Raw genomic sequence first — 27,694 nt, 5'->3', positions numbered from 1 at the left:
GTCCCGGGGGGCCCGGGTCCAGTTTCACATGCACCACTTTAGAAATTACCCTAAAAACCTCCTTCCAGTAATCCTCTAGCTTTGGACAGGACCAAAACATATGAACATGATTAGCGGGGCCACCCTGCAACGCTCACACACATCTTCTACCCCTTCAAGGAATTGGCTTATCCTCGCCCTCGTGAGGTGTGCTCTGTATACCACCTTCAGCTGTATCAGCCCCAACTTCACCCACGAGGTGGAGGCATTCACTCTCCGGAGCACCTCACACCAGAACCCCTCCTCCATACCCTCTCCCAACTCTTCCTCCGACTTTGCTTTGATCCCTTCCAGTGGTGCCTTCTCCTCTTCCAAAATAGCTCCATAAACCGCTGACACTACCCCCTTCTCCAGTCCCCCTGGCGTCAGCAACTCCTCCAGCAATGTGGAGTCCAGCCCCACCGGGATGCTCTGTATCTCCTTTCTGGCAAAATCTCGAACCTGCATGCATCTAAACATTTCCCCCTGCTCCAGCCCATACTTCGCTTCCAGTTCCTTCAATCCTGCAAACCGATCCCTAAGAAACAAATATTTTAGTGTCTTAATCCCCTTCTCTTCCCATTTCCAAAAACTTCCATCCCACCTCCCTGGCTCAAATCTATGATTCCCCCGAATCGGCATTTCCCTTGGCCCTGCCCCCAACGAAACTGCCTCCAAATTCTCAATTAAGCTATTATTACCGGACTCCCTGAGTATTTCCCCGGGGCTATCGGGAGCGGCGCAGTTGCTAGTGCTTTCAATCCCGACCCCCTGCACAAACTCTCCTCCATTCTGACCCACTGGGAATCAACCCCTCTGACCCAGCTCCGTATCTTCTCCATATTCGCCGCCCAGTAGCAGTACATCAGGTTCGGAAGACCCAAACCCCCTGCCTGCCTTCCCCTCTGTAGCAGCACCTTTCTCACTCTGGCCACCTTCACTCCCCCTATGAACGAGGTAATCCTTCCCAAAATCTCCCTGAAAAAAGCCTTTGGCAGGAAAATCGGCAGGCATTGAAAAATAAACAGAAATCATGGCAACACGTTCATTTTAACCGCCTGTACCCGACCCGCCAGTGACAGAGGGAGACCGTCCCACCTTGCCAGATCAGCTTTCACTCTCCCCACCAAACTAGAAATGTTGTACCTGCAGAGCCCCCCCACTCCCGGGCAACCTGCACCCTCAGGTACCTAAAGTGAGTCCCTGCCCTACGGAATGGCAGCCCCCCCACCCCTGCCCCCACCCCTGGCCGAGACACCACAAATTAATCACTCTTGTCTAGATTTAGTTTGTACCCCGAGAAAGCCCCAAATACTCACAGTAGCTCCAATATTCCCCCTATCGACACACTCGGTTCCAACATGTATAACAGCAAGTCATCGGCATGTAAGGACACCCTCTGCTCTACCTCCCCCCGCACTATTCCTTTCCATACCTCCGAACTTCTTAATGAGATGGCCAATGGCTCAATCTCGAGTGCAAACAGCAGGGGTGACATAGGACATCCCTGCCTCGTCCCACGGTGGAGAGAACAGTATCTCGAGCTGATATTGTTTGTGCGGACACTCGACCTCGGCTCCTTATATAATAGCTTTACCCAGTTCACAAATCTTGGTCCAATCCCAAACCGCTCCAGAACTGCCATCAAGTACCCCCATTCTACCCGATCAAACGCCTTCTCAGCGTCCAATGCCACAACCACCTCTGTTTCCTTCCCCTCTGCCGGTGCCATAACGACGTTCAACACCCTTCTAACGTTTGAAAAGAGCTGCCTCCCTCTCACAAACCCAGTCTGATCTTCACCTATCAACTTCGGGAGGTATTCCTCCAGCCTACCCGCCTGTACCTTCGCCAATACTTTTGCGTCCACATTCAGAAGTGATATGGGCCTATACGACCCACACTCCGGCAGATCCTTATTTTTTTTAGCAATAGGGAAATCGATGCCTGCCCCAAGGTTTGTGGCAACAGCCACTTCCCTATCGCCTCTTCAAACAGCCCCACCATCAGGGGTGCCAGCTTATCCTTGAATTTTTTATAATATTCCACCGGAAACCCATCCGGCCCTACCACCTTCCCCGACTGCATCCTCGCAATTGCATCCTTTATCTCCTGCTCCACTATCGCTCCTTCCAATTTAGCCCTGTCTCCCTCCCCTAACCTCGGGTACTCCAACCCATCTAGAAATTCCTGCATCTCACAGTCTCCCCCATGTGGCTCTGACCTGCACAACCTCTCATAAAATTCCTCATAAACCTTGTTAATCAGATCCGGAGCCACCACCAACTTCCCTGCCCTATGAAAATGAAAATCGCTTATTGTCACGAGTAGGCTTCAATGAAGTTACTGCAAAAAGCCCCTAGTCGCCACATTCCGGCGCCTGTTCGGGGAGGCTGTTACGGGAATCGAACCGTGCTGCTGGTCTGCTTTCAAAGCCAGTGATTTAGTCCAGTGTGCTAAACAGCCCCTATCCCTCACCTGAACAATTTCCCTTACCGCTGCCTCCCTCCGGAGCTGACCTGCTAACATGCTTATCTCCATGTTCGTAAACTGCACCCCTTGCTCATCTCAGTTGGCGCATCGCCTTCCTGGTAGATAGTCGGTCAAAGCTCGTCTGTAGTTCCTTCCTCTTTTCCAGCTTTGCTGGGTCCCCAACTTCTGCATAACTGCTATCTGCCTCCAACATCTCATCTATTACCCCCTGCCACTTCAACCTCTCATCTTTGTCCACCCTGGTCTTAAACAAAATCACCTCACCACCGCCTTTAGAGCCTACCAGACAACAGCTTTCGACACCTCACCCGTACAGTTGAAACCTACATATTCCTCAATTACCTTTTCAATTTTGCCACAGAACCCCTGGTCCCCCAAAAGTCCCACATCTAATTTCCACCCAGGCCTCTGTGCTACCCCCTTCTCCAGCACCATATCCACCCAATGCGGAGCATGATCTGACACTGCAATTGCCGAGTATTCCGACCCCTTAACCACAGCCAGCAAAGTCTTCCCCACCACGAAAAAAGTCGATCCGCGTGTATACCTTATGGACTGCTGAGAAAAATGAGTACTCCTGTTCCCTCGGGTGCAGAAACCTCCAAGGGTCCACCCCTCCTGTTTCCACCATTAGCCCAGCCAGTGCCTTCGCCCCCCCCCCCCCCCTGATGGGACCAGCGAGCGCGGCCGTGACCTGTCCAACCTTGGCTCCTGCACCAAGTTCCAGTTCCCCCCCCACAATCAGCTCATGTGTGTCCAAGTCGGGGATGGCCCCAAACACCTTCTTTGTGAATCCCACATCGTCCCAATTGGGACTGTATACACTTAACAGTGCCACTGACCTCCCCTCCTGCACCCCTGTCACAATCACATATCTACCCCCCTGATCTGCCACCACATTCTCCATCTGGAAGCGTACTCTTTTGCTGACCATTACCGCTACCCCGCGAGCCCTTCCGTCAAATCCAGAGTGAAACACCTGACTAACCCAGCCCTTTTAAGTCTCACCTGGTCCTTCACCCTCAAGTGAGTCTCCTGCAGCATTGCTACATCGGCTTTCAAACTTTTAAGATGCGCAAGCACCATTAACCTCTTGACCGGACCTCCTAACACCCTCACGTTCCACGTGACTATCCTAACTGGAGGTCTCTCCCCCCCCACCCTTCTTATCCACCATCATCATACCGCCGGGCCCTGCCCCATGAGCCGAACCCGCCCCTATCCATTATGAACATCGAACCCCTCCCCCCCCCCTACATTTCCTCTCAAAAAAAAATCTCCCTTCAGCATCAATCCCTCCCCCCCCCCACCCCTCACTCGCCTCGTAAGCCCATCGAAACCTGCTACCCAGGCTCCAATGTCCGCAGCCCTCCTCTCACCTCACCTCCATTCACTAGCCGACTTTAGTTAGCTAGCTCGGGTGGCTCCCCCCGCCAAGGTACACCTTCCCCTCCCACCCAGTCCCAGAGAAAGAAAAAACAAAAACAACAATCCAACACATACAATTCACTAAAATAAGATATAACCGTCGCAACACAGAACACCAATCAACTCAACCATTAACTTGAACTCTGTAACAATGTGAAGAGAAGTAAATTACAATACACATCAGTAAAAAGAAAGTTATAGCATTTATACATTTTCCAGCTCCCCAATCACAGTCCACAGTCTCTCTTCCAGCTCCGCTCCTCACGTTTGTTCCAAGCCTTCTGCCCTCACGAACGCCTCAACCGCCTCCGCTATCTTGAAATAAAAGTCTTTGGCATTATATATCACCCTCAGCTTCGCCGGGTACACCATACGAAATCGCACTCCCTTTTTGTACAGTGCCGCCTTCACTCGCCCGGACGCCACTCAACTTTTTGCCAACTCCACCGTCAAGTCCTGGTAGATCCGAACTCCAGCACCATCCCACTGCACCTAGCGCTTCTGCTTCGCCCAGCTTAACACCTTCTCCATCATGCAGTACTTATGGAAGCAGATAATTACTGCTCTTGGCGGCTCGTTCACTTTGGGCTTCGGCCTTAATGACCTAAGAGCTCAGTCCAGCTCGTACCGGGAGGGTTTCTCACCCTCCCCCATCAATTCCACCAACTTCTCAGCGAAGTACCTGTTCGCCTTGGGGCCCTCTGTCCCTTCGGGAAAGTGCACAATTCTCAGATTGTGCCGCCTCGAGCGGTTCTCCAAGTCCTCGAGCTTTGCTCGGAGTCCTCTGTTGACCTCCAGCACCCTCTGCAGTTTGTCCCCCATCGAGGTGAACTGGTCGCTGTGCTGCGACACGGCCTCCTCCACTTCCTTCATCTTCACGCCCTGCTCTCTCACCTCGGCTTATGTCTTTGCCACAGCTCAAAGTTGTGAGAGCGAAGAATTGGGGAAACCCCCGAAAGTGCTGCAAATCGTGGCCACCGGCGGGAGCTCCTCTCGATGCACGCCTCTGTCTCACTCTTATGCTGCCTGTCTCCTACTGAATCGTTCTGGTATGTTCTCAACTTGTCCTACAGTTACAGCATTGGTGGTATTTACTTGCTTGAAGTAGAAAATGTTTCCACACAAACTACTTATCAACGAACTACTGGGTCAGGGTAGTCGGGAAAGCCCATCAGCATTCCCATGAAGGCTTAATTAAGGATACTTGATCGGATATGTGTACTGAGACGAGCAATGCCCAGCTCTGCATCTTGCTCGCTGCCTTTGAGGTCCAAGAATCATTGTTAGTGGATCATGAAGTTAATTTCTTCCCATACAGGAATTGGTAAAAACATTTTATGCCAAAATTCATTCCGAGGGCTTCTTCCTCTATCTGCGTGTAATCAATTTTGGCCTTATTCAAGATCCTGGATGCGAAAGCTATCGGCTTCTCTTCACCTTTGGGCATTATGTGGCAAACCACCAACCCGACCCCATTAGTTGATGCGTCATATACCAGTTGCATGGGGTAAATTTGGATCAAAATAGTCAGAATTTCTGACTTGAATAGCGCCTCTTAGGCTTGTACGAATGCTCTCACACATTAATCCACCGTGTCCACTTTTTGTTTTCATAGAAATCACAGAATTTACAGTGCAGAAAGAGGCCATTCGGCCCATCGAATCTGCACCGGCTCTTGGAAAGAACACCCTACCCAAGGTCAACACCTCCACCCTATCCACATAAACCAGAAACCCCACCCAACACTAAGGGCAATTTTGGACACTAAGGGCAATTTATCATGGCCAATCCACCTAACCTGCACATCTTTGGACTGTGGGAGGAAACCGGAGCATCCGGAGGAAACCCACGCACACACGGGGAGGATGTGCAGACTCCGCACAGACAGTGACCCAAGCCGGAATCGAACCTGGGACCCTGGAGCTGTGAAGCATTTGTGCTATCCATGATGTTACCGTGCTGCCTACTGTTTTGACACAGTAAGGGTTTTAGAATAGAAGTTAGTTTAGGACAAACCTTCTTAGTAAGTCGAAGAAAGATTGAAGTTGGTTGACATTCTGAGATGCGGTGCTTGGGTAATGACATTGACTTTCAAAAGTGACTTATGCAATCTTTTGGCATCAATGACATGACCCAGATATTCAATTGTAGATTGTAAAAATTCACATTTGTCTTTTCGGACTCTTAATCCATAATCATCTAATCTCTGGAGTGTGGCATCTAGGTTGCGGAGATGTTTTTCTTCATTCTTTCCAGTCATCAAGATGCCATTTAAATAACATTGGGTTTCATCTAATCTGCTTAAAACGTGGTCCGTAGCTCATTGGAACAATGCTGGTGCGGAAATGATGCCAAACGGTAGGCTTTCATATCAAAATGTGTGGCACAATCAACGAACAAGATAGCACAGATATAAATGTCCCAACTTCCCTAAGAATAATGGGGGAGGGGGAGCATTTAACCTCCTGAAGAGACTCATACAGCCATAAAAGCAATAGACGAAAACCAAATATGAAACAGTGGAAATATTGAAGATATGCAGTGATTGCTAAATATGGTTCTTGTCGCATCTGACGGGCCCGACCCAGAGGTAATCGCCTCGTTAGATGCCGAAAAGGCGTTTGACAGGGTAGAATGAGGGTATCTTTTGTGGTTTTGGAGAAGTTCAGGTTGTGGCCCAAGTTTGTGTCATGGCCTGTTGCACAAGAATCCATCAGCTAGTGTTCGGACCAACACCATGAGCTTGGAGTACTTTCACTTAAATAGGGGAATGAGATGGGGGGGGGCTTTGTGGCCCTCCTTATTTGCACTGCTGATAAAGCCTTTGGCCATTGCTTTCAGGGCTTTGGGTAAGTGAAAGGGTATAATTAGGGGAGGAGTGGAGCATGGGGTGCCCCTGAATGCTGATGATGTTTTACTTTATGTGACGGTCCCAGTCCCCACAATAGGTGATATAATGGAACAACTGAGGTGCTTTAGCTCCTTTTCTGGATATAAATTAAATCTGGAAAGAAGTTTTGTGGTGAGCCCCCCAGGGAGGGGAGCCAACCTGGGAGAGCTTCCATTTCACTTGGCCGGGGGGGGGGGGGGTAACTTTTGGGCCTAGCTTCGTAAACTTAATTATACTAGCCTGGTGAGAGTCAAGACCAATCTGCAAATGTGGGATAACCTTCTCCTGTCCTTGGCGGACAGGGTCCAGTCGATCAAGATAAACATTCTACCACAATTTTCTTTTTCAGTGTCTGATGGTTTTTCTTCCTATTTTTTTTGGGAGGGTTGAGAATTTGATATCGTCCTTTATATAGGTGGACACAATCCCGAGGATTCGCAGGGCGGTCCTTCAAAGGGACAGTTGGGGGGGCCTGGCACTGCAGAACCTGATATTTTATTACTGGGCAGCTACAGAGAAGGTGTTAAGTTGATGTGGTGATCTAGGGGCTACGTGGGTGCAGATGGAATCGAGGTCATTTAGTGGGTCTGGTCTGGAGGCATCAGTGACGGAATTGCTCCCGTTCTTACCGACAAAGTATTCGTCAAATCCAGTGGTTGTTTACACTTTAAAGATATGGAGACAATTTTAACAACATTTTAAACTGGGATCAGTGTCGAAACTGGCTTCCATCATTGCTAATCATCTGTTCGAGCCTGTGAAATTAAATGCCATGTTCAGGGGAGGGCAGGGGGGGGAAGTGAAGGGGCTGGAGAGAGTGAGCGATTTGTTCCTATGTGGTAGTTTCCCAGTCAAGAGGAATTGACGGAAAGGTTTGGACTCTCAAGTTCAAATTCATTCAGATATCTCCAAATTCGCAACTTTGAGAGACAGATTTTCCCGCCGTTCCCCTTGACACCATCAATGTCTCAAATGGAGAGGGTCCTTTCGCTCACGGGGTCGGAGGAAGGAGGAACTGCCGGTATTTATGGATGGAGTATGTCGGAAAATTCAGTGTCAATAGAAGGGATCAAGGCTAGGTGGGAGTAGGAGGCCCATATGGGATGGTGAAGTGTGGAATGAGGCCCTTCGCAGGGTCAACTCCATATCCTCGTACACAAGGCTCATACAACTTCAGGTCGTTTTTAGGGCGCACCTGTCCGAGTCTAGAATGAGTCGCTTCTTTTTAGGGCTGGAGGACAGGTTTGAGCGTTGTTCAGGAGGTCTGGCATATGTTCTGGTCCTGTCCCAAGCTTGTAGCATTTTGGGTCTCCTTCTCCAGCACCATGTCGGCTATCCTGAAGACTGAGCTGGAACCCTGTCCTTTCGTGGCCATATTTGGGGTGTCAGACCCGCTGGAGCTGCTGCCGGCACGTGGGCTGATATCCTGGCCTTCGCCTCCCTCGTCATATGGAGGTGAGTACTGCTGGGGTCTCCATGTGTCTCGGTGTGGCTGGGATATTTGATGGAGCTCCAATACCTCAGGAAAGTCAAATACACTGTGAAGGCCAATTGAGGGGTTCTATCAGAGATGGCAGCCCTTTATTGTTTATTTCAAGGAACTGATCACCGTTAATTGTTAAGGGAGGGAGGGGGTGATGGGGGGTTAGGTGTTGTGAGGGGTTGTTCTATTTTTCTGTTTTTTATTATTTTATTTTTCTATTCTGATTTTATAAATTGAAAAATGTTAATAAAAATATTTTAAAAAAAAGAAATGTCACTTCAATCTTCAGTGTTACAAGGCACAGAGCAGATGGCACGATGGTGCCAGGGTCTTAAATGTAACGTACAATGCAGCAAAGACTAAAACCTCAACAAGAATCAAAGGCCCAGGATATTGCCAAATGATGCTTGGTTCAATAATTTAAATTAAATGCAAAAGAGATATTCACTAGCAAGTTGTAAAAAAGTGAAAGAGCAGTTAGGTTTCTGGTGCTGATTACTTACCAACATGACAATGTGTTGTCTTTTTTCAGTTTCGCAAATATTGAAAAGGTCTGAACTTCTCATCTTGTGCTGCATGCGTACTTCAATCACTTTAGTCCAATTCAAGTAACCTACTACTCCGGGAAGAGTTTTGGGGTTGCTTTTAAACGTTTCCATCCTTAAGAGTCTCGGAGCTGCAAACGCACAGCGACCCAGCACAGAAATGAAATTGTGATCTGAAAATTTGCAACGTTTTGCAGTGAAGTATTCCTCCAAATCAAGTGACTGCAGACTGCCTGGAGACACCATTCTGGGACTGTGTTGCAACTGTGTCTGGGCACAAAATGCTTTTTTTTTGCAACTGGCAGCTGGAAAATATTATGAACCTAACCAGAAATCCTTTTCAGTGAGAGGGGCTCCATTTATGATTCAGAGCTTAGCCAACAGGCTTTCTTCCAGATCCAAATGGAAGTACAAAAGGGTGTTCAGTTTTTTCCTGGAGAAATAGCCTTCATTGCTGTTCATCATTACGGTTATGCCGTTGTGCGACTATAGACAAAATTTCCAGACACATTATTGTTCCATTCAACAACTTTCTTTCATTGGCTCGGATCCCACACAGCCTGTTACTTTGTGTGAGTGTGTTTGAGGGCGCGAGGGGCGGGGGGGGGGGGGGGGGGGGGGGGGGGGGAAACAATCTATGTTGTAAAGTTTACAACATAAGGTGATCCACAATCAATGAAATGACTGTATTTGTCAGGAGGTAGAGGCGAGGCTTCATATCTCGCTTCTCAAGACTGGGCGTGACACCAGCAGTTCTGGCTAGCTCATTAGTCCTTTAAACTGTGCCTTTTCAAAAGGCAGCACGGTGGCATTGTGGTTAGTGCTGCTGCCTCACGGCGGCGAGGTCCCAGGTTACTATCCTGGCTCTGGGTCACTGTCCATGTGGAGTTTGCATTCTCCCCGTGTTTGCATGGGTTTCACCCCCACAACCCAAAAGATGTGCAGGGTAGGTGAATTAGCCATGCTAAATTGCCCCTTAATTGGAAAAAATGAATTGGGCACTCTAAGTTTATTTTTAAAATAAATAAACTGTCCCTTTTCTCATTTAGCATGTTGATATATGCTACGATTGCTGGCGTGTGGGCCAAATGTGCGCGTTTCTGACAGTGCAATTGGAAGTAGGTTAAAGGGAAAAGGCGGGCTTTGACGGATACGAAACCTAACATCAGAAATGCCTCCAGCAAGGTCTCAGATCAATGCATGACTGCCCTCATCCATTTCACCAGCTTGCCCATCCCATTGCATCTTCTTCCGACAATTTATTGCGTTTCAAATAGAGTGACATCACGTAAGCAGATTGACCTGCAGCTGTGCGATATTACTTTCCACAAAGTCTTGGCCCCGAAAAGAATAATAAATATTATTTTTAATTTAGGAGCCAGAGTTCTGTGGAAAGTTATGTAGCACCATTACAGAAAACAAGGCTGCCACTGTGATCTCTCAGACTTGCACAGCAGAATGGAGCAGAGGTCTCAAGCAGGGAGAATGTTTTAGACTTAGAGAATCTTTGTACACTCGACTAAGCAAACATGTAACTTTTTTATCACTTCCTTTCCAATCCCCCCATTTTTTAACATTACATTTCCTTCTCTTGATTTCAATTGTGCCCTACATCATTCAATGAGAGTCTGCACGTTCTCCCCGTGTCTGCGTGGGTTTCCCCCGGGTGCTCCGGTTTCCTCCCACAGTGCAAAGATATGCAGGTTAGGTGGATTGGCCATGTTAAATTGCCCTTGGTTTCTAAAAAGGTGAGGTGGGGTTGCTGGGTTCAGGGGATAGGGTTGAGGTGTGGGCTTAAGTAGGGTGCTCTTTCCAAGAGCCGGTGCAGACTTGATGGGCCGAATGGCCTGTAAATTCTATGAGAGCAAATGATCTGCACGATGCAATAGAGTACCATTGAGCATGAAGCAATGCTGCCTATTTTGGTGCAAGCAATTTATCAGGATTCAGATATCTCAAACACCACAGTGGGGGTGGAATTTAAACTCAATAAAATATCTGAAATTAAAAGTCTAAAAAGTGGTGTGGCACAGGTTCAATTCCAACCTTGGCTGACTGTCTATGCGGAGTTTGCACTTTCTCCCCATGTCTGTGTGGGTTTCCTTCAGGTGCTCCTATTTCCTCCCACAGTCCAAAGATGCGCAGGTTAGGTGGATTGGCGATGCTTAATTGTCCTGAGTATCCATAGGTTATGGGAATAGGGTGGGGGAATAGGCCGAGGTAGTGTGCTCTTTCAGAGGGTCAGGCAGACCTGATGGGCCGAATGGTCTCCTTCTGCACTGTAGGGATTATATGATTCCATGAAAATAATTGTTTAAATGATTGAGCTAAATGTTCCCAGTTTAACACAATCCATTTACTGTATAACCCAGTACAAGTAAATATTTTCTTCCCAAGAGAACGTATGAGCTAAATTTACTCTGAGACGAGAAAGGGAAGAAATGAGAGAAAGACAGAAACCCTGAGGTGTGTTTCCCACTGTCACCACCAATTCCCCAACCATCTCATTGTCATGGTCAATTCTCACTCCCTAGGCCCCATCTGCATGCTGCTAGTCAGTTGCCTGTCCGAAAGACAGTCGGCCATCCAAGCACTTCTCAAGGGCTGAATGGCAGGAGATGATAGGCACAATAGTTGCAAGGTTAAGGTGGCCACTATCTCTTTGCAGCTCCAGCTCCTGGCATGGAGCCAGCTCTGGATGGTCCTCTTGCACAAATTGATTTCACCTCCCGCATTCCATCAGTGCCTAGCGAGAGGACCAATATCCTGGTATGTGCTCCTCTTCTGAGATAGCAGGATCATGCAGCAGTATCAGATAACTCATCTGGTTCTAATCAACCATCATCCCCGTGTGTGCCCATTGTTATGCCAGATTTGACAGAAAGGAAAGTAAAAGATAAGAATATGAGCAGCACGGTGGCGCAGTGGATAGCACTATCTCCTCACGGCGCCGAGGACCCGGGTTCGATCCTGGTCCTGGGCCACTGTCTGTGTGGAGTTTGCACATTCTCCCAGTGTCTGCATAGATCTCAGCCCCACAACCCAAAAAGATGTCCAGGGTAGTTGAAATGGCCATGCTAAATTGCCCCTTAATTGGAAATAAAGAATTGGGTACTCTACATTTATATATATATATAAAAAAAAAATTTTAATTAGTAAATATACAAAGAAAAGGATGGAGATTTTTGGCTGTATAGGACTTTGTAGGGTCACCTAGGTGACAGAATTTGAATCTGAGGTTTGTAGGTTCAAATCCCACTCCTGAGACCTAAGCACATGATTGCGCTGAAAGAATGCTGCAGGGTCAGGAGTGCCAACTTTCAAATGAGGCATCAGGCCTGTGTATTCTCAGGTGAACGTGACAGCTCGACAGCCCAGATCTCCGCTGCTTTGGATCCACTCTGGAATTTTGTCACTCAATTGTCTCCCCTCTCCATTTCTCCCTCATCTTCGAATGCATCTATTTAACTATATTTTAGTTCCACTATAATTCATCTCGCTTGGGTAGCATAAATGTCTACATATTTTCCATCTGTAAAGAGTTTGGGAGGTTTTTCTCCGTGAAACAGGTTCTGTGAAAGCAGGCTGCCATTTTTTGTTCTTTAGTGTGCATGCAGTCACACTCTGATGTTTTACTTTATTGCTTGCATTACCATCAGAGAGCTGACAAAGTTACTGCGGTTTTAAGTAATTCCCGCACTAGGATCAGTTTCAGAGAAAAATATAATTTCAGCCCACTGAGTCTGCACCAGCTCTTCAGAAGAGCAATCCAGTCATTCCCACACCCTCTCGTTTTCCCCGTTTCCCTGCAATGGTTTCTTCTTTGAAATATTTATCCAGTTTCCTTTGCAAGGTTACTAATGAAACACTGTCCAGCATACCAACGAGGCAGCACATTCCAAAACCTAACTACTCGTTGCAGAAAAATTGTTCTTCATCTTGCCTCTGGTTCTTTCGCTAATCACCTGAAACCTGTGACCTCTAGTTATTGATCCATCAGCCACTGGAAACAGTTTATCTTTATTCATTCTATCTAAACCCTTCATCATTTTAAACACATGTATCAAATTTCCCCTGAGCCTCCTCCGTGTCTTATGGAGCACATTCTCTAGTCTATCTACAGGACTGTAATATCTCTTTGGAACAACTTGGCAAATCTCTTCTCTACCATCTCCAAAGTCTTCCCTTCGTTCCTAAAGTGTGATGCCCAGATTTGGGCACAATGAACTGAATCTGAACAGGGCAAGCTGCTTAGGCTAGAGTTTGTGTTCTCCACATGATAGTTTGATAGTCAAGTGCTAGTCACCCCACCAATAATCAATGCTGCAATATCGGTTTGAAAGTACCAATTATCTCCACAAGATGCACGGCGGTAACTCTCCCATGTTCCTTTGAAAACACCTTGCAAACACACAGCCGTCACTGCATAGAAGAACAAGAGCAGCAGTCACATGGGAACACATCCCCTCCATCTCTCACAACATCCTGACTTGGAATTGTATCACCTTTGCCTTGGGTCAAATCTAGAACTCTCTCCCTAACAGCACTGCGGGTGTCCCCCCACTAAATGGACAGCAGTGGTTCAAGAAGGCAGCTCATCAACCCCTTCTCAAGGGCAATTAGGGATGAGCTACCCTGGCCTTGCCAGTAACACTCACGCCCAGTGAACAAATAAAGAAACTTTCAGTGGATTTCTACACTGCTTACCTCTTCCTACCCCTCCAGGTGGCCACCCTGAACTCTCATTGTCTGTGGTGTGACTCCCTTTTACAAATTAAGATCCAGGAAACATTCAGCCACCTGTGTCTTCTGCAGTGAATTCAGCTGCCTTTCAAACTCAGAAACCCTCACCTTGAGTTCATGCAGTTCCTGCACAAGTAGGTCTTCAGGACTAGTGGAGCATCCTGAATCCCACGCGTCGCAGGAATGGTAGTCTTCAGGTCACAGCTAACTTACTAATTAGGATTGAGAGGCAAAATAAACTGCTTAGATAAAAGGTGATTTATATCATTGTTGTTCATTAGGTCTATCTATTTTAATGTACTAAATTACAATAATTAGTTTTCAATTCTACAATTATAAAGTGAATAACTCAAAGAATAATTATTCGCTCAAGTTACAAACAAATCTTAAGCTTGTCGATGGGTGACTGACATTTTGAAGAAACAAGTACAGATAGGTTGCATAAAGTTGAACCTGAGAAGCATAAATGAGGCGTTATAGCCTATTCCCTCTAATCAATGAGGATCAAAGAAATGTTTTGTTGAGAAATTTCCATTTTATGGGTCAGAAAAGTAATTTACAGATTTCCATTCTTCCCCTTGAAACAAAAAGAAAACTGGACATTTGAGCACATCATAATGCATTCCCTATTGCTGCTCCCAGTGATGCAACGATGTGGAATATTTAGAGCTTTTAATGCAAAGTTCAAAATCCTAATGAACTTTGATTTTGAGAGTTTCATGGACTGCATGTTCACAGTAGTTACCTGACATTTTGGGGAAACATGTGGCAGATTATTTGCATAAAATTAACCTCAGATAAGTTGTGGGGCTTCATAATAATAATGTGGAGATGGGGTGTTGGACTGGGGTGGGCACAGTAAGTAGTCTTACAACACCAGGTTAATGTCCAACAGGTTTGTTTCAAATCACTAGCTTTTGGAGTGCAGCTCCTTCCTCAGGTGAATCCTGTGCTCCGAAAGCTAGTGATTCGAAACAAACCTGTTGGACTTTAACCTGGTGTTGTAAGATCACTTACTGTTCATAATAATAGCTATTGTGATTGTGGACTCCAGTATTAGATACTATACAGTACACACGGCACTACTTGGAGTCACCTAATCCAAGAGCTGACAGTCTGATATCCCAATCTTCTTTGACATGTGCTAACGCTTCGGATGCATTGCAGGTGCGTGTTCAGAAAATATGTTATAGACTTCTTGGGCTTCTTCCCCCGCTACATGAGGAGAGAGGTGGAGGATTGCTCCTGTGGGTCTGTCTTATCACTGCTCAGTGCGGTGAGGTACAGCTCGAACGACTGCGGCAATTTCTTCCAGTTTCCCGCAAGATTTCCCTGAGTTCTGTTGGTGGTTTTGTTTAGTTTACTTCTGACACCATGGGCGGGATTCTCTGACCCCCCCGCCGGGTCAGAGAATCGCTCGGGGCCGGCGTCAAGGCCGCCCCCGCCATGTCCTGAATTCTCCACCCCCCCTCCGAGATTCGGCGGGGGCAGGAATCGCGCCGCGCGGTCGGCGGGCCCCCCCGCGGAGATTCTCCGGCCTGCGATGGGCCGAAATCCCGCCGCTCACTAGCCTCTCCCGCCGGCTTGGATGAAACCACATCTCTTACCAGCGGGATTGGCGGCGCGGGCGGACGCTGGGGTCCTGGGGGGGTGCGGGCCGATCTGACCCCAGGGGGTGCCCCCACGGTGGCCTGGCCTGCGATCGGGGCCCACCAATCGGCGGGCGGGCCTGTGCCGTGGGGGCACTCTTTTTCTTCCACCTTAGCCATGTCTTCACCATAGCGGAAGCGGAAGAGACGCCCTCCCCTGCGCATGCGCCGGTATGATGTCAGAAGCCGCTGACGCTCCGGCGCATGCGCGGACTTACGCCGGCCCATGAAGTCCTTTCGGCTCCGTCTGGTGTGGCGCCAAAGGCTGTTCACGCCAGCCGGCGGAGCGGGGACCACTCCGGCGCGGGCCTAGCCCCTCAATGTGAGGGCTTGGCCCCTAAAGGTGCGGAGACTTCCGCAACTTTGGGGCGGCCCGACGCCGGAGTGGTTCACGCCACTCCAACACGCCGGGACCCCCCGCCCCACCGGGTAGGGGAGAATCCCGGCCCATGTCTTGTTTTAATGAGGCACGCTGACCAACAGAATTCTTGTTAGACTAAATTTATTGCCAACGCATTTTCCTCACATGAACTCACATTTTCAATGCATCTGAAATCTTATCCCGACCATCTCTAACATGCAGCATATCCACAAAGCATTTGAATCCAAGGATCTTTCAATGCACTGCATTAATCAGTTCACGTAAAATTCCTGCATTTTCTCGTGGAATTCAACATCTGGAAGGGACACCTGGATGGATAACAATCTCCAGAGTGTAAAATTGTTTGACGGAGAACAATTATACATGAAGTACCAGCTCAAGGACCTCAAGAAGATTAACATCACATTCTAAATTAGAGGACAAAGCTTTTTGGTTTAACGTAATTTAGCTGCATAATGAATTATTACAATATGATATGGGAAAGGTAATATTATATATTGGATGTTTTTAATATCCTGACCATTGAGGGCAATCTGACGACAGGTTGTTTGTTAGCTGGAAATGAATTTTGAAAGCCAGTTCACTAACTCTGCACACATCCCAGATGTTTCCTGGAAAGAAGACATTTTCAATTGTCTTTTATTATTTACTGATGTTAATCCCATGCTATACCAAAGAGGCCTCACAGAAAGGTATTTATTGACAAGAGGTGGTATCCAGGAATGTGGGAATGGATCGAATAACAATTCTTCCTGCTCTTTAAATTTCCACAACACTTTTGTCAGATTCATTAAGAGGGCTTAACATTAAGAAACAATAGATATCCTATGGCTTATTTCAAATGATCGTCACTGCACACAAGCACCCACTGTACAGAGAAAAGACCATGCAGGGACTGAAAGGTAGCGGACTGATCTTTGCTCCACGCTCTCCCACACACATACACACAATTGCCAGTGATATTTAATCATTTATATTGCTTTGCTTGTGATTTTAATTGAAAACAATTCAAAATGCAGGTCACATGAAAGAATGACAAAAGCCTATTTGCGCAACACACAATAAGCAGTCTATTTGTTAATAAATGGCAGCGCTTACTCACTTAGATTCTAAATTCTTACATTTTGATACTAACATACATCAACAATAACAAAAGATGAATGTTCCTTTGGTTTTGGAAACCTGGGATACGGCAACGGCAAACAGCTTCATCTAAAAGGCTCAAATAATTAGTCTAAGTGAACAAAGAGCTTTGTGCCAGCATTCAAATATGATTAGAGACTTTGCTTCGGGAGGAAAACAATGTTTCTGTCACAGAGTAAGGGCAGGTCTTCGTTAATTGCTGGATAGTGACAGCATTAAATTAGTTGTATCTCTAAAGGTCTTGGTGAGCAAAGCAGGCCATAAACACTGGTATTAGGAGCGAGGCTGGCAAAGTGGTTGAGAAAGAGTTTGACACCATTTAGAAAGGAAGAAAATCTATTTATACATTGCCTTTCTGGACTTTAGGGTATCGAGAGTGCCCACCAGTCAATGAGGTATTTTTGAATTGTCGTCACTCTCATAAGGTTGAATTTTTTCGATTTTTCTACTTCCTCAGGCGGGTAAAGGGTGGGCAGCCCACGGGCAACAGCCTTGCTGGGTTTTTCCGCCGTATTTTTAAATACTTAGAAAAAATAATTGAAGGGGCAGGTCCCACAAAATCATGCTGGCGGGTGGGCTCAGCAAAGACCCAAAGCAAAGAAGAGCAGCACCGAAGTAGGAGCATGGAATCCGCGCTATCATTTTGAACCATTTTGGAGTACTGAAGGCTTGCAACAGGTGCAAAATTGAGGCAACTGGAGAATGGAGTGTACAAGGTACAGAACCGCTTCTCGTTTACACTAAAAATATCACAAAGATCGGGTCAGGACATTATTTTATGCAGTTGGATCTATTGCTGGTGATGTGATAGCAAGGCAAAGGGTTGATTGAACTTCAATTTCTTATGAAGACGTTTTCAATTCATATTTCAACATCCGTTGGAACGTAACAATTAAAGATAATCTATAAAAAGGATGCGGTTGCTGATGAGCATTACAGCATTGCATTCAGGAATGAGTTTCCAAAATTATTTATTGGCCAAAGGGAGTTAAAGACCAAGTTCCATTTCACCCTCCAAGCTACGTTAAACCAATTTGCCCCTTTACACTGAGGAATTTCCCTCACCCACTCTTGGACAAAGTCAAGGGCGAAATTGAGAAGGTGCTGCAGTGAGGAATGACCTCACTGGTCATCATCCCCATGGTTCGATTGGCCACTGTCCCAAAGCCAAATGGCTCCATTAGAATCTGCGTGGAATTGACTCAGCTAAACCTATCAGATGTTAAGATCAGTGGAATGTGGGATCTACCCAATGGCCTCAGTTGATCAGAATCTTCCTAAACTAGCCAAGACTACACCAGCCACCAAATTAAATGTGAACAGTGGATTTTGGCAGTTGCCTCTGGGCAAAGGATCCAGACTGCTTGACCACATTCATAATGTTTGTCAGTCGCTATTGTTTCAATAGATCACCATTCGGAATTGCGAGCACACCGGAAAGTGTCCAGAGAACAATGTCTCAAACCCTAGAGGCATGGAAGGAGTAATATTCCATATGGACGACCAACCTGTACTTGTATCCACGAGATAAGTGCATGATCGCAGGCTTAGAGCAGCCCTGAGAGTCTTCCAGGATGCAGGCTTAAAACTGAATGAAAAATGTGAGTTCACCAAGCCGGTCATCAAATTTCTAGGTCACATTGTGCAAGCCTCTGGAATAACAGTCGACCCACAAAAAAACAATAATAGTCAGAGAGCTCCTACAACCTAGGAACATTATTGAGCTTCAGAGATTCCTCGGGATGAACAACCAAGTGGACAAGTTCCTACTAAATTTGGCAGAGGCCAATGAGCCTTTGAGCTGTTGAGCCAGAGTCAACAGTGGTTCTAGAACATATTAAAATCAGCCACAAGATCTTAACATCTCGGTGCTGTGTAGTATGTAGTACAACTGTAAGGAAATTGTGGGCAAATGTTTAAAAAGTGGCATCAAACAATAAACTTACCCAAGTAAAAAATGACGTAGGATATTTTTGAAATAAAAATAAACATTTCAATTTCTATTTTTGTAAGAACATGGCAGCTTTCATGCTAGCTGTATCACATAATTGCATTTTGACCACATAATGAGGCCCACTCAGATAACTACACTCAAACGTTGCATGGAGACCACAAGAAGCAGCAAGCAAAGGGGAAAAAGAGATAAAGGTTCATTGAGTTCCTGCTGCACTCATCCTAAAAGCAGTTATCTCAAAGCTGTCAATTCTGTCCTCACTCCATCATGTAGGCCTTTGAAATAGTCACATAACGTGTGTTTACATCCCACGAACCAGAATACAATGTATTGTTCTTATCATTATTAAAAATAGATTCCAACAAATGGAACAGAGGCAAGAAACATAAACAGGCTGCTTCAAACTAGAAACAAACTTGATTTGTTCAGTGACATGAGGAATGCAGAGAGAAGGACAGTGTATTTACATTCCACTAACTTTTATACAATGTATTGTTCTTGTTTTAAAAAGAAAATAGATTCCAAAAATGGACCAAAGAGGCAAGAAACTTAAACACAGTAAAGCTCAAAGTAGAAACAAAGTGACATTAGGAATGCAGAGTGACGAGGAGCCTCAATCTGCTTATAAGGCCAAATTATTGGTATCATTCTACAGCTGCCTCTATGCATACATTACAATGTTGTATGCATCCCATTGAATCAATATATATCGTGTTGAGCTTTGTGGAAGACATTTGCCCCTTCAGGCAAGAATAGTTCTCCATTAATGTAATAGGCTAAAATGAACAAAATCTAATTTTGTTTTACCCAATAATTTTACTTGATGGGCGCTATTTACCAGCCGCGTCCTGCCAGAAGCGGGGCAAGGCACGGCTAGTAGATCCCAGGAGAGGCCTCCCCCGGGATTCCCAATGGCTGTTATGCCTTGCACGATCTAACCAGATCGTGCAAGATGTCAGAATCTGTGGGCGGGACCCAGACTCACATGGTTCATTGAGTTTAAAAACAGGGCAGCACGCGGCGCAGTGGTTAGCACTGGGACTACGGCGTTGAGGACCCGGGTTCGAATCCCGGCTCTGGGTCACTGTCCGTGTGGAGTTTGCACATTCTCCTCGTGTCTGCATGGGTTGCACCCCAACAACCCAAAGATGTGCAGGTTAGGTGGATTGGCCACGCTAAATTGCCCCTTAGTTGGGAAAAAAATAATAACTGGGTACTCTAAATTTATTTTTAAAAAGTGAGTTTAAAAACCTACTTAGCAGTGCTGATGCTGGATCAACCGGCCACCCAGGATCGAGCAGCCGAGCCGAGGAAACCACTGCTGAGCGCCGATTAGTATTTGTTCCCCACAAACGGGGACCAGGCTTACCGGAACTTGGGGGGGGGGGGTCTCCCAAGTGGTTGGCGTCTGGCCAGGCTGGTACCCTGGCACTGCTGGTGGCTCCCAGGCACCATGGCACTTCCAGCCTGGCACCTTGGCAGTGCCACATGGGTGCCAGCCTGGAACTTCCAGGGTGCCCAGGTGCCACTCCCAGGCTGGCAGAGGCACTGGCAGAATGGCAGTGAGTGCCAAGGTGCCAAGCTTGCATTTTGCCTGTGCCAGCTTCAGGCCCGGGATTGCCTTGCCGGTGTGTGGTAAGATGCAGGGAGGTTCGAGGATGCACCAACAGGTGAGTTGGGGCATTGGCAGGAGGTCCGGGGGGTCACGTCGGGGGGAGGGGGGGGGGGGGTGTCAAGTGATCTGGCGCCTTTTGAAAATTTGCACTGAGAAGCTCTGCTTGTCGGACCTCCTCAGCGCAGGAAATGATGCTATGAGCAGCCTCGTCACAGGGGAAGGGGGGGTCGGCATTCCCCGCCAGGGCGGAAATAGCAACAGAGTGCCATTAGATAGCGGGGTCATTTCTGGAGAAATGTACTCTTGATTTCTTTAGGTTACATCGCGCCAGCTCAGGCTGCCAGAAAGAACACTTTCCATCTCGATACCCATTGACAATATTGAAAGATCCATGATGCAATGCAGTATGGTTATAATTTTATCTATAGCTACCTCAAGAGTATCTCTTCACCTGGGAGTTTCCACTGCTGGCTAGCATATTATACATTACGTTTCCTGATTATGGTCTTTCTGTGTGGCATCGACCAGGTTTGACCAACAGGTATCTCTCTCACTTTTGGGTCAGCAGGCTTGGAATTCAGGACATAGGTGTGTGCGATCCAGATTAATCACCTTGTCACTTTAACTAGATAGACTTTGTGCTAAGAATGGAATAGAATCCAGACTGGTAAACTTTGGATAGGATGCAAACTCCTGCTTGTGCAATTCTGTTCAAATGACCCATTCTCATGGTTGGATCAGTTCTTCAATGATTTATGTTTGTTTCTGCCATAAAAATAACCAAAGTGTGCAGCATTTTAAATTTGTTCAGAAACCCCTCACCATCCTGCAAAGTCCTTGTGGATACTTGAAGTCAAAGTGGAATGTGGCTAAACTACACAAACACTGTTTGGCGCATTTGTCTTCTATTTCTACAAATCTGAGACAGTTCTTCCAAAACAAAAGCAATCCTCCAAGACAAGTAGCCCTGTGTGCAAATATGGATGTGTACATTGATGTAATCACCTCTCATATGCTGCTCAGCATAGTTATTGAGCTAATATCAAAGAAAATTACTGCGGATGCTGGAATCTGAAACAAAAACAGAAAATACTGGGCCATTTCAGCAGGTCTGACAGCATCTGTGGAGAGAGAAGGGAGTCAGGCTCAAAACGTTAGCTCCCTTCTCTCTCACCACAGATGCTGTCAGACCTGCTGAGATTGTCCAGCATATTCTGTCTTAGTTACTGTGCTAGTTCAGGCGGGATACAATCTGAAAAAAACACCAATAGCAAAGCTAAAAAAAACAGTAGCACGCATCCTCTGTGGAGAGCAAATTTCAGACAATTCCAGGAATTCATTCAATGTGGGCGTCGCTGACTGGGCCAGCATTTATTCCCCGCCAAATTGACCTTGAACTGAGAGGCCTGCTCAGCCACTTCAGAGGACAATTAAGAGTCAACCACATAGCTGTGGCCAGGCCAGCTGAGGACAGTATTCCAGTGAGAATACCACTATACCACTGCCTCCCCTATCAAGTATTAGGCATTTGAGAATACTTTAGGACAAAAAGTTAAACTATTAACTAAGTTTTGATGCACTTGGAGAAAGGTGTTAAACCCAATTTCAGAAGGAACATGCCCGGTCTGTGATCTGATGTAGAATGATTCCCTTCATCACCCACTCTCCCCACTACTAATTCATTCAGTTATTTTGATACCTTACTCACGCTACCATGAAATAATCCTTATGTACTACACACAGCACATTTTACTTGAATAAAGAAATAATGGTTGGGAAAGTCACAAGACAAGTTTTCATGATACATGGAACTGATTCAACATTCCTTCAGACCTAAGCCTAGAATAAACAATCGCTGTAGGTTTAATATTCCTGGATAGTTACTGCTGAGGTGTCCACATGCATTTTACATTAACTCCCAATTTATCTCAGTATTTACACAAGTGTTTATGTTAAAATGCGGCTATTTTATAAGCACTGTATTTAGTATGTTTTTATTAATCTGTGTTCAAGCCTGGATGAAGATTTTTTTATTTGAGCTGTCTGGTACATATATTGTGTTCTACGACCGATTCAGGCATGAAACTTCTGAAGAGTAAGCTGACATTTTTTTCTCCATTCCTGCATTAGAATTGATTTATATGGCCAAGGAGAAGCATCTTAAAGCCAATAAGGCTCATCAACATCACTACCAAGCATTGACTCCTCAAACCTTTCACAGTAACTCCTCAATGTCTAATTCCTTGCATCCCTTCTTAAACACAACAAAACATGGCAAATGTAAGCACCACTGTATGCAGCTTACCTCACACCTGCTCCAGGAATGATCCCAGTCACCTCTCACCAACATAGCTTGACATATCATCAACTTCTCATTGCGAACCTTAGGAAATTTGACATCAAGGTGAATGGTTTTCCTTTGACTGATGGCCTTCCTGGCCTTTGCACCTATATGCCCCAATGGTAATGTTCTCGTCCGTGCCCTGGATCCAGTATAGACTGATTTCTTCACTTCTCGGTTATTCTTATTGTAGCGTCTAAACAACAAAGTGGAGCGTTCCTTTTTGTTTCGTTCAAACTCATCTCCGGTCTCTTCTCCACAGCTGTTGCCAGATTCTTCAGAGTAGCTAATGGAAGGCTTCAGGAAAAATCGGTTCATTGAATGACCCCCCAAAGACCTATCAATTGAGGTTGTCACCTTTAGCTTTTTCTGGAGTCTGACAAATCTAACCTTTGTGGCACGCAAGCCTGGACAATCATCATTAATGTTATGCATTCTTTCAGCAATGTAGCCCTTTTGAAATTGTCGTAATGCTTTTGATGTACAACTAAAGGGTGGGGATCGATAGTTATGTTCTACATTGCAAATTGAAGTCCCCTGTGAGCAATGACCGGGACAAAATTCATGATGCATTTTATTCTCACTGCTGGCATGGTGTGTTATCTTCAAACCACTATGTGGATAATTGTCTTCCATTCCAATTTGGTTGCATAATGATGGCAGCTCCATTGAAGACCTTTCGTCTGTTAAACGTTTCTCCTTTCCTTTGACGCCTCCTGTCAAAAATGGGAAATCCTTGGACTTCCAATGCATGTCTTCATCTGTTTGCAAATGCCATGATTTATTAAGTTCCTCTGATGATTGGTCTGAAAGCAGACTGGAGTCACAATTTTCCTGGCTAGACTTGCAGTTGTTTACATTGTAGCATCCCACTTTTGAGCTGGAAGCCCCCATTTCACGATCCTCAATTTCTCTTGCACTCTCAGCATTGTATTTTGCAGTCTGTCGCACTGCAGACATCACTGGCCGTGTGCCCTGCAACTCTAAAGGAGCCTCTGGCAGGCCCTGAATGATTGACACTGGATCCATATCCAGAATTCCCTCGTCGACAACATGCCTTATTTTAACATCACAGCCTGAATTACTCAGCCTATTTTCATCTTCAGCTGACTGGGTTGATATCATCTTTCTTGGCCCTGTGGTGGTAAACACAGAAGCAGCTATTTCTTCAGAGGTCAACTTGAAACAGCAACACTCAATATTCTTCTGATTCTTCTCCTTGACTGTCATAGCATTGCCTGAACAGTGAGGGTTGTCTGGAAATTTCCTTGGGGAAGTTCTGTAAAAGGGAATAAAGCTGAACTCTTCAGTGAGCTTTTCCGTTTACAAATGTCTTACTTCAGGACAGAAAAAAACTTTACCACTGATAAAGCCCAACAGAGAATAATGATGTCTAGTGCATGAGCAGCTGGAGCCTCAAATATTGGCTGATAGAAGGAATGTTTTGCTCAGCACATTAGGGATCCTTTACTGCGAGTAAGCAGTTGTTTATTCAGCTCATCACTTCATCTAAGGCGAATGTTACAAATAATTTGGAGAAAAATATTTTGTTGCTTTATGACATAAGAAAATGGTTCATTCCAGATCAGTCTCCAAATTCAGATTACATTTCTCTGTAAAACAAGAAGAAAAAGGATTAAGGTGAAGAGTTACAGACATTATCCAGGAAGTTTACATCTTCCAAAACAGAATGGCACAAGGAACATTGTACAATACGAGGGAGAGTTTCCACTTCAGGCGCAATCGACAATCCAGGCACAAATTGTGGCAGTTTTCGGAATTGAACTTTTGCTAACGTTTACTCAAATCATTGCCACATTGTCAAATACAGAAGGGGTGATTTTCCGACTGTGTTTTGCCCAGTGCAATCCCTCTGTCGGGAGAATTCCGTGAGAAACCTGAAATGGGATTTGGCCAGGCACCAAAGAGCTATGTTCCCAGGCCAGCCAGGCAGACTGAATCAGGATGACATCCAGGCGTGAACCTGATTACCATACATTAAAATGGATTTACAAATTCAAAATTGGTTCAGCGGTGAATCTTCCGGGAACGTGTAATGTTCCCACCTGTCGGCGTGACGTGGCACTGGCGGTAATCTTGACTGGTTTCCACAAATGGAGACCAGACGTGATGACTATGCCAGGGGGCACAGAGGTCATTGTAATTCCTTGATGGTCGGGGACACAGCAGGGGCACTGCCCCCTGGCACCATCAGCCTGCCAGGTTGGCACTTCCAGGGTGCCAGGTGGCACTGCAGGGTTGGCACTGAAAGGGTGCCAGGGACAGTGCTAGGTTGGCATTGCCAAGGGGCGGGGCCTGAGGGGATCCTAAAGTGGTGGGGTCTTTGACTACCCAATAGTGGAGTGTCTCTCTTTGGGGGTGGGGGCCTGATGCCAGCAATTGGAGGGAGGGTGGGGACTGATAACAGCAAGGATGGGGGAGCACTTCTGATGAATGTTGAAATGTCAGATATGGGCAGAACGGTGGTGCCTCACGGTGCCGAGTCCCAGGTTCGATCCCGGCTCTGGGTCACTGTCGATGTGGAGTTTGCACATTCTCCCTGTGTTTGTTTGGGTTTCGGCCCCACAACCCAAAGATGTGCAGGGCAGGTGGATTGGCCACGTCAAATTGACCCTTAATTGGAAAAAATGAATTGGGTACACTAAATTTATTTTAAAAAAAGGAATGTCAGATAAATTGGGGAAAATCCTCCACCACCTGCTGCCAGTAGAAAGGTTCCCAATGCGGCGGAGAATCTGGCGTCGGGGAAAAAATGGGATTGGCGTTTCAGATGCTCTGATTACCAGGGATTGCGGTTCGCGCCCGTGAGTCAGATGGGAGGATGCAAACAGATCATTAAAAACCATTTGCATCCACTTAGCAAGCTGGACAATATATTCTCAGGGCTTGCTTGCTTCTCCAGTCTCGCAAGATCTTGTTTTCAATTTCTTCAATTAAGGGGCAATTTTAGCCCGGCCAATCCACCTACCTCTACCCTGCACGAGATCTCATGAGAGGGTGCAACCTAGATCTCACCCTCACTGGGCGGGATCTTGATTTGCATATTTAAGTGAGCAGTTAGCTTCACTTAAATATGTCTATGCCAGAGTCTCCCAAGGCCTGGGACTGAATGTCCGGGCCTGGGAGACCTCACCATAGCGCCGTTTCTATCAAACATAGACCAGGCATAATGACAATGGCTCTGGGCAGGGTGATATCCTGCCAGCTGGGCACCTTGGCACTGGCAGCCCAGCACCTTGGCACTGCCATCTGGGCACCCTGGCATTGCCAGGTGGGGTGATGGGGGCTCGAGGACCCCCTAATCAGTAAGTCGGGGCATGGGGAGTGGAATGGAAAATTGTGTGTTGGGGGGGGGGGGGGGGGGGGGAGAATTAAGCCCATAATCTTCCATGAACCATCACGATTGGACAGTAGCTTAGAACAGATTTTTTTCTAAATATTTCACATTGCTTGAAAAGCTATTCCACGATGTATTGTATATACCTGTGTAAAAGTCACATTTCTGAGGCCAGTTTTACTGGCAAAAAAATCAAGGGTCGACATTTACACAAGTAATATTTTTAAGGGTTTTTTGTGCTTAATTTGGGATCCCCATAGTATCCCGCACATGGATTGGCTATCTAGATGGGTCCTACTGATAGGTCAGGTGCACCCTGGCCTGTTGCTATGACGTGGCTGGGTGTACCCTGGCAGGGTCTGCTCTGTCACTGCTGGACAGGTTTTGCTGTTTAATTTCAAGCCCAGGTGCGGCAGAGGTGAGGTGGAAAGATGGTTCAGCTGCTGTTGGCTTGGGGAGCCTAGAAAATTGGATTGTTTGTGATGACAATGGTTCAAGCTGTTCTTGGCAGAGAAGTAGATCAATCAAAGGACTTTCCTGAACAGCATCTCATCCCTGTTATATTTTTTCATTGCGCGCTTGAAGGAGTCCTGGGCAGAGTGGAGAGGGGTAGGGAGCAGACCAGTCAATGGCTTTAATCGTTGAAAAACTACAGTCAAATTTTGCATGAGATGTGTGACAAATTACAAACTTTTAAGCCACAAATCATGCGTTGACTTTTATATGGGTACAGGGTATTTAAGAGTGGTAATCTGTAACATTTTAATAATAGTTAAAAATAGTTTTATTATCAAAAGAAAAACATATTTTATCGGTCTAGTTCACCTTCTCTAATTGACCTGATTTTAAATAATGGATAATGGCTTTAATTAAAATGAAACATGTAATGATTACTATGAGTGCAGTCAGTTTAAGTAAATTAAATATTTTTTTAATATTGAAAGCTTTAAAGAGGTCCCTATTAGGGTCCTTGCAACTAAAATAACCACTTTAATTTTAAGAGCTTCCTAAAAGGCCCTCAAATGGGCACAATTAGCAAATACTGACTTTGGTGATTAATTTAATCTGGGGCATGGACAATTTTGTGCGCAGGATGAGCATCCAGCAGGAGTTTTAAGGCAGTGTAAAACAGAACGGATGCACAGTTTGTCCTGCATGTCATGCTGGAAATACCTTGATTGTTTGTGCTGGTCTGGCCAATTTTAGGTGAATAATACAGCAATCTAGTGAAAATTCAGGCAGATGCACTTTATGAAATTGCCCACTGGTTGGTGAACTAACATTTATATTTACAGAATTGAAGGAGTGTACTTGATGGAATGCAAACTTTCTTGTTTCAGAGATTTTCTCAAGTCTTTTTCATGTGTAGTTAATCCTCTTTTGTGGCCACTCTTCTGCCATCAAAATGCATGAAAACAGACATTAAGATTTGAATTTTTACCGGCACAGTCAACTTTGCTGTCCCCAAGGCTCCAAAGGCCTTTTCCCTTTCCCTGGACTGGCTTATTACCGGAAGAGGCTACTCAATCTACATCATTAATGTCCCATTTGTGGACTGACCATTGGAATCTTCTCAGGAATGGACTGGCCTCCCACCGAGTTCCAAGCCCAGCATGTGCCTGGGGTGATCTGGGGGTCTGGGATGCCTCCAA

General features: G+C 46.0%; 1 protein-coding gene across 2 annotated transcripts in view; it reads right to left on the bottom strand.

Moving 5' to 3' along the window:
- Positions 1–27,694, bottom strand: part of plce1 (phospholipase C, epsilon 1) — a 526,277-nt gene that overhangs the window by 407,875 nt on the left and 90,708 nt on the right. For both annotated transcript variants that reach the window (XM_038821511.1, XM_038821512.1), the window contains exon 2: positions 22,649–24,297. In XM_038821511.1, coding sequence (XP_038677439.1) covers positions 22,649–23,914 — 1,266 coding nt within the window. In that variant the 5' untranslated portion in view covers positions 23,915–24,297. The remainder of the gene's footprint in view (positions 1–22,648; positions 24,298–27,694) is intronic.

Source organism: Scyliorhinus canicula, chromosome 16 (genome assembly GCF_902713615.1).
Source record: "Scyliorhinus canicula chromosome 16, sScyCan1.1, whole genome shotgun sequence".
In the NCBI taxonomy this organism is placed as follows: Eukaryota; Metazoa; Chordata; class Chondrichthyes; order Carcharhiniformes; family Scyliorhinidae; genus Scyliorhinus; species Scyliorhinus canicula.
Note: the sequence above shows the minus strand (reverse complement) of the source record. Positions and strands in the feature narration are given on the sequence as shown.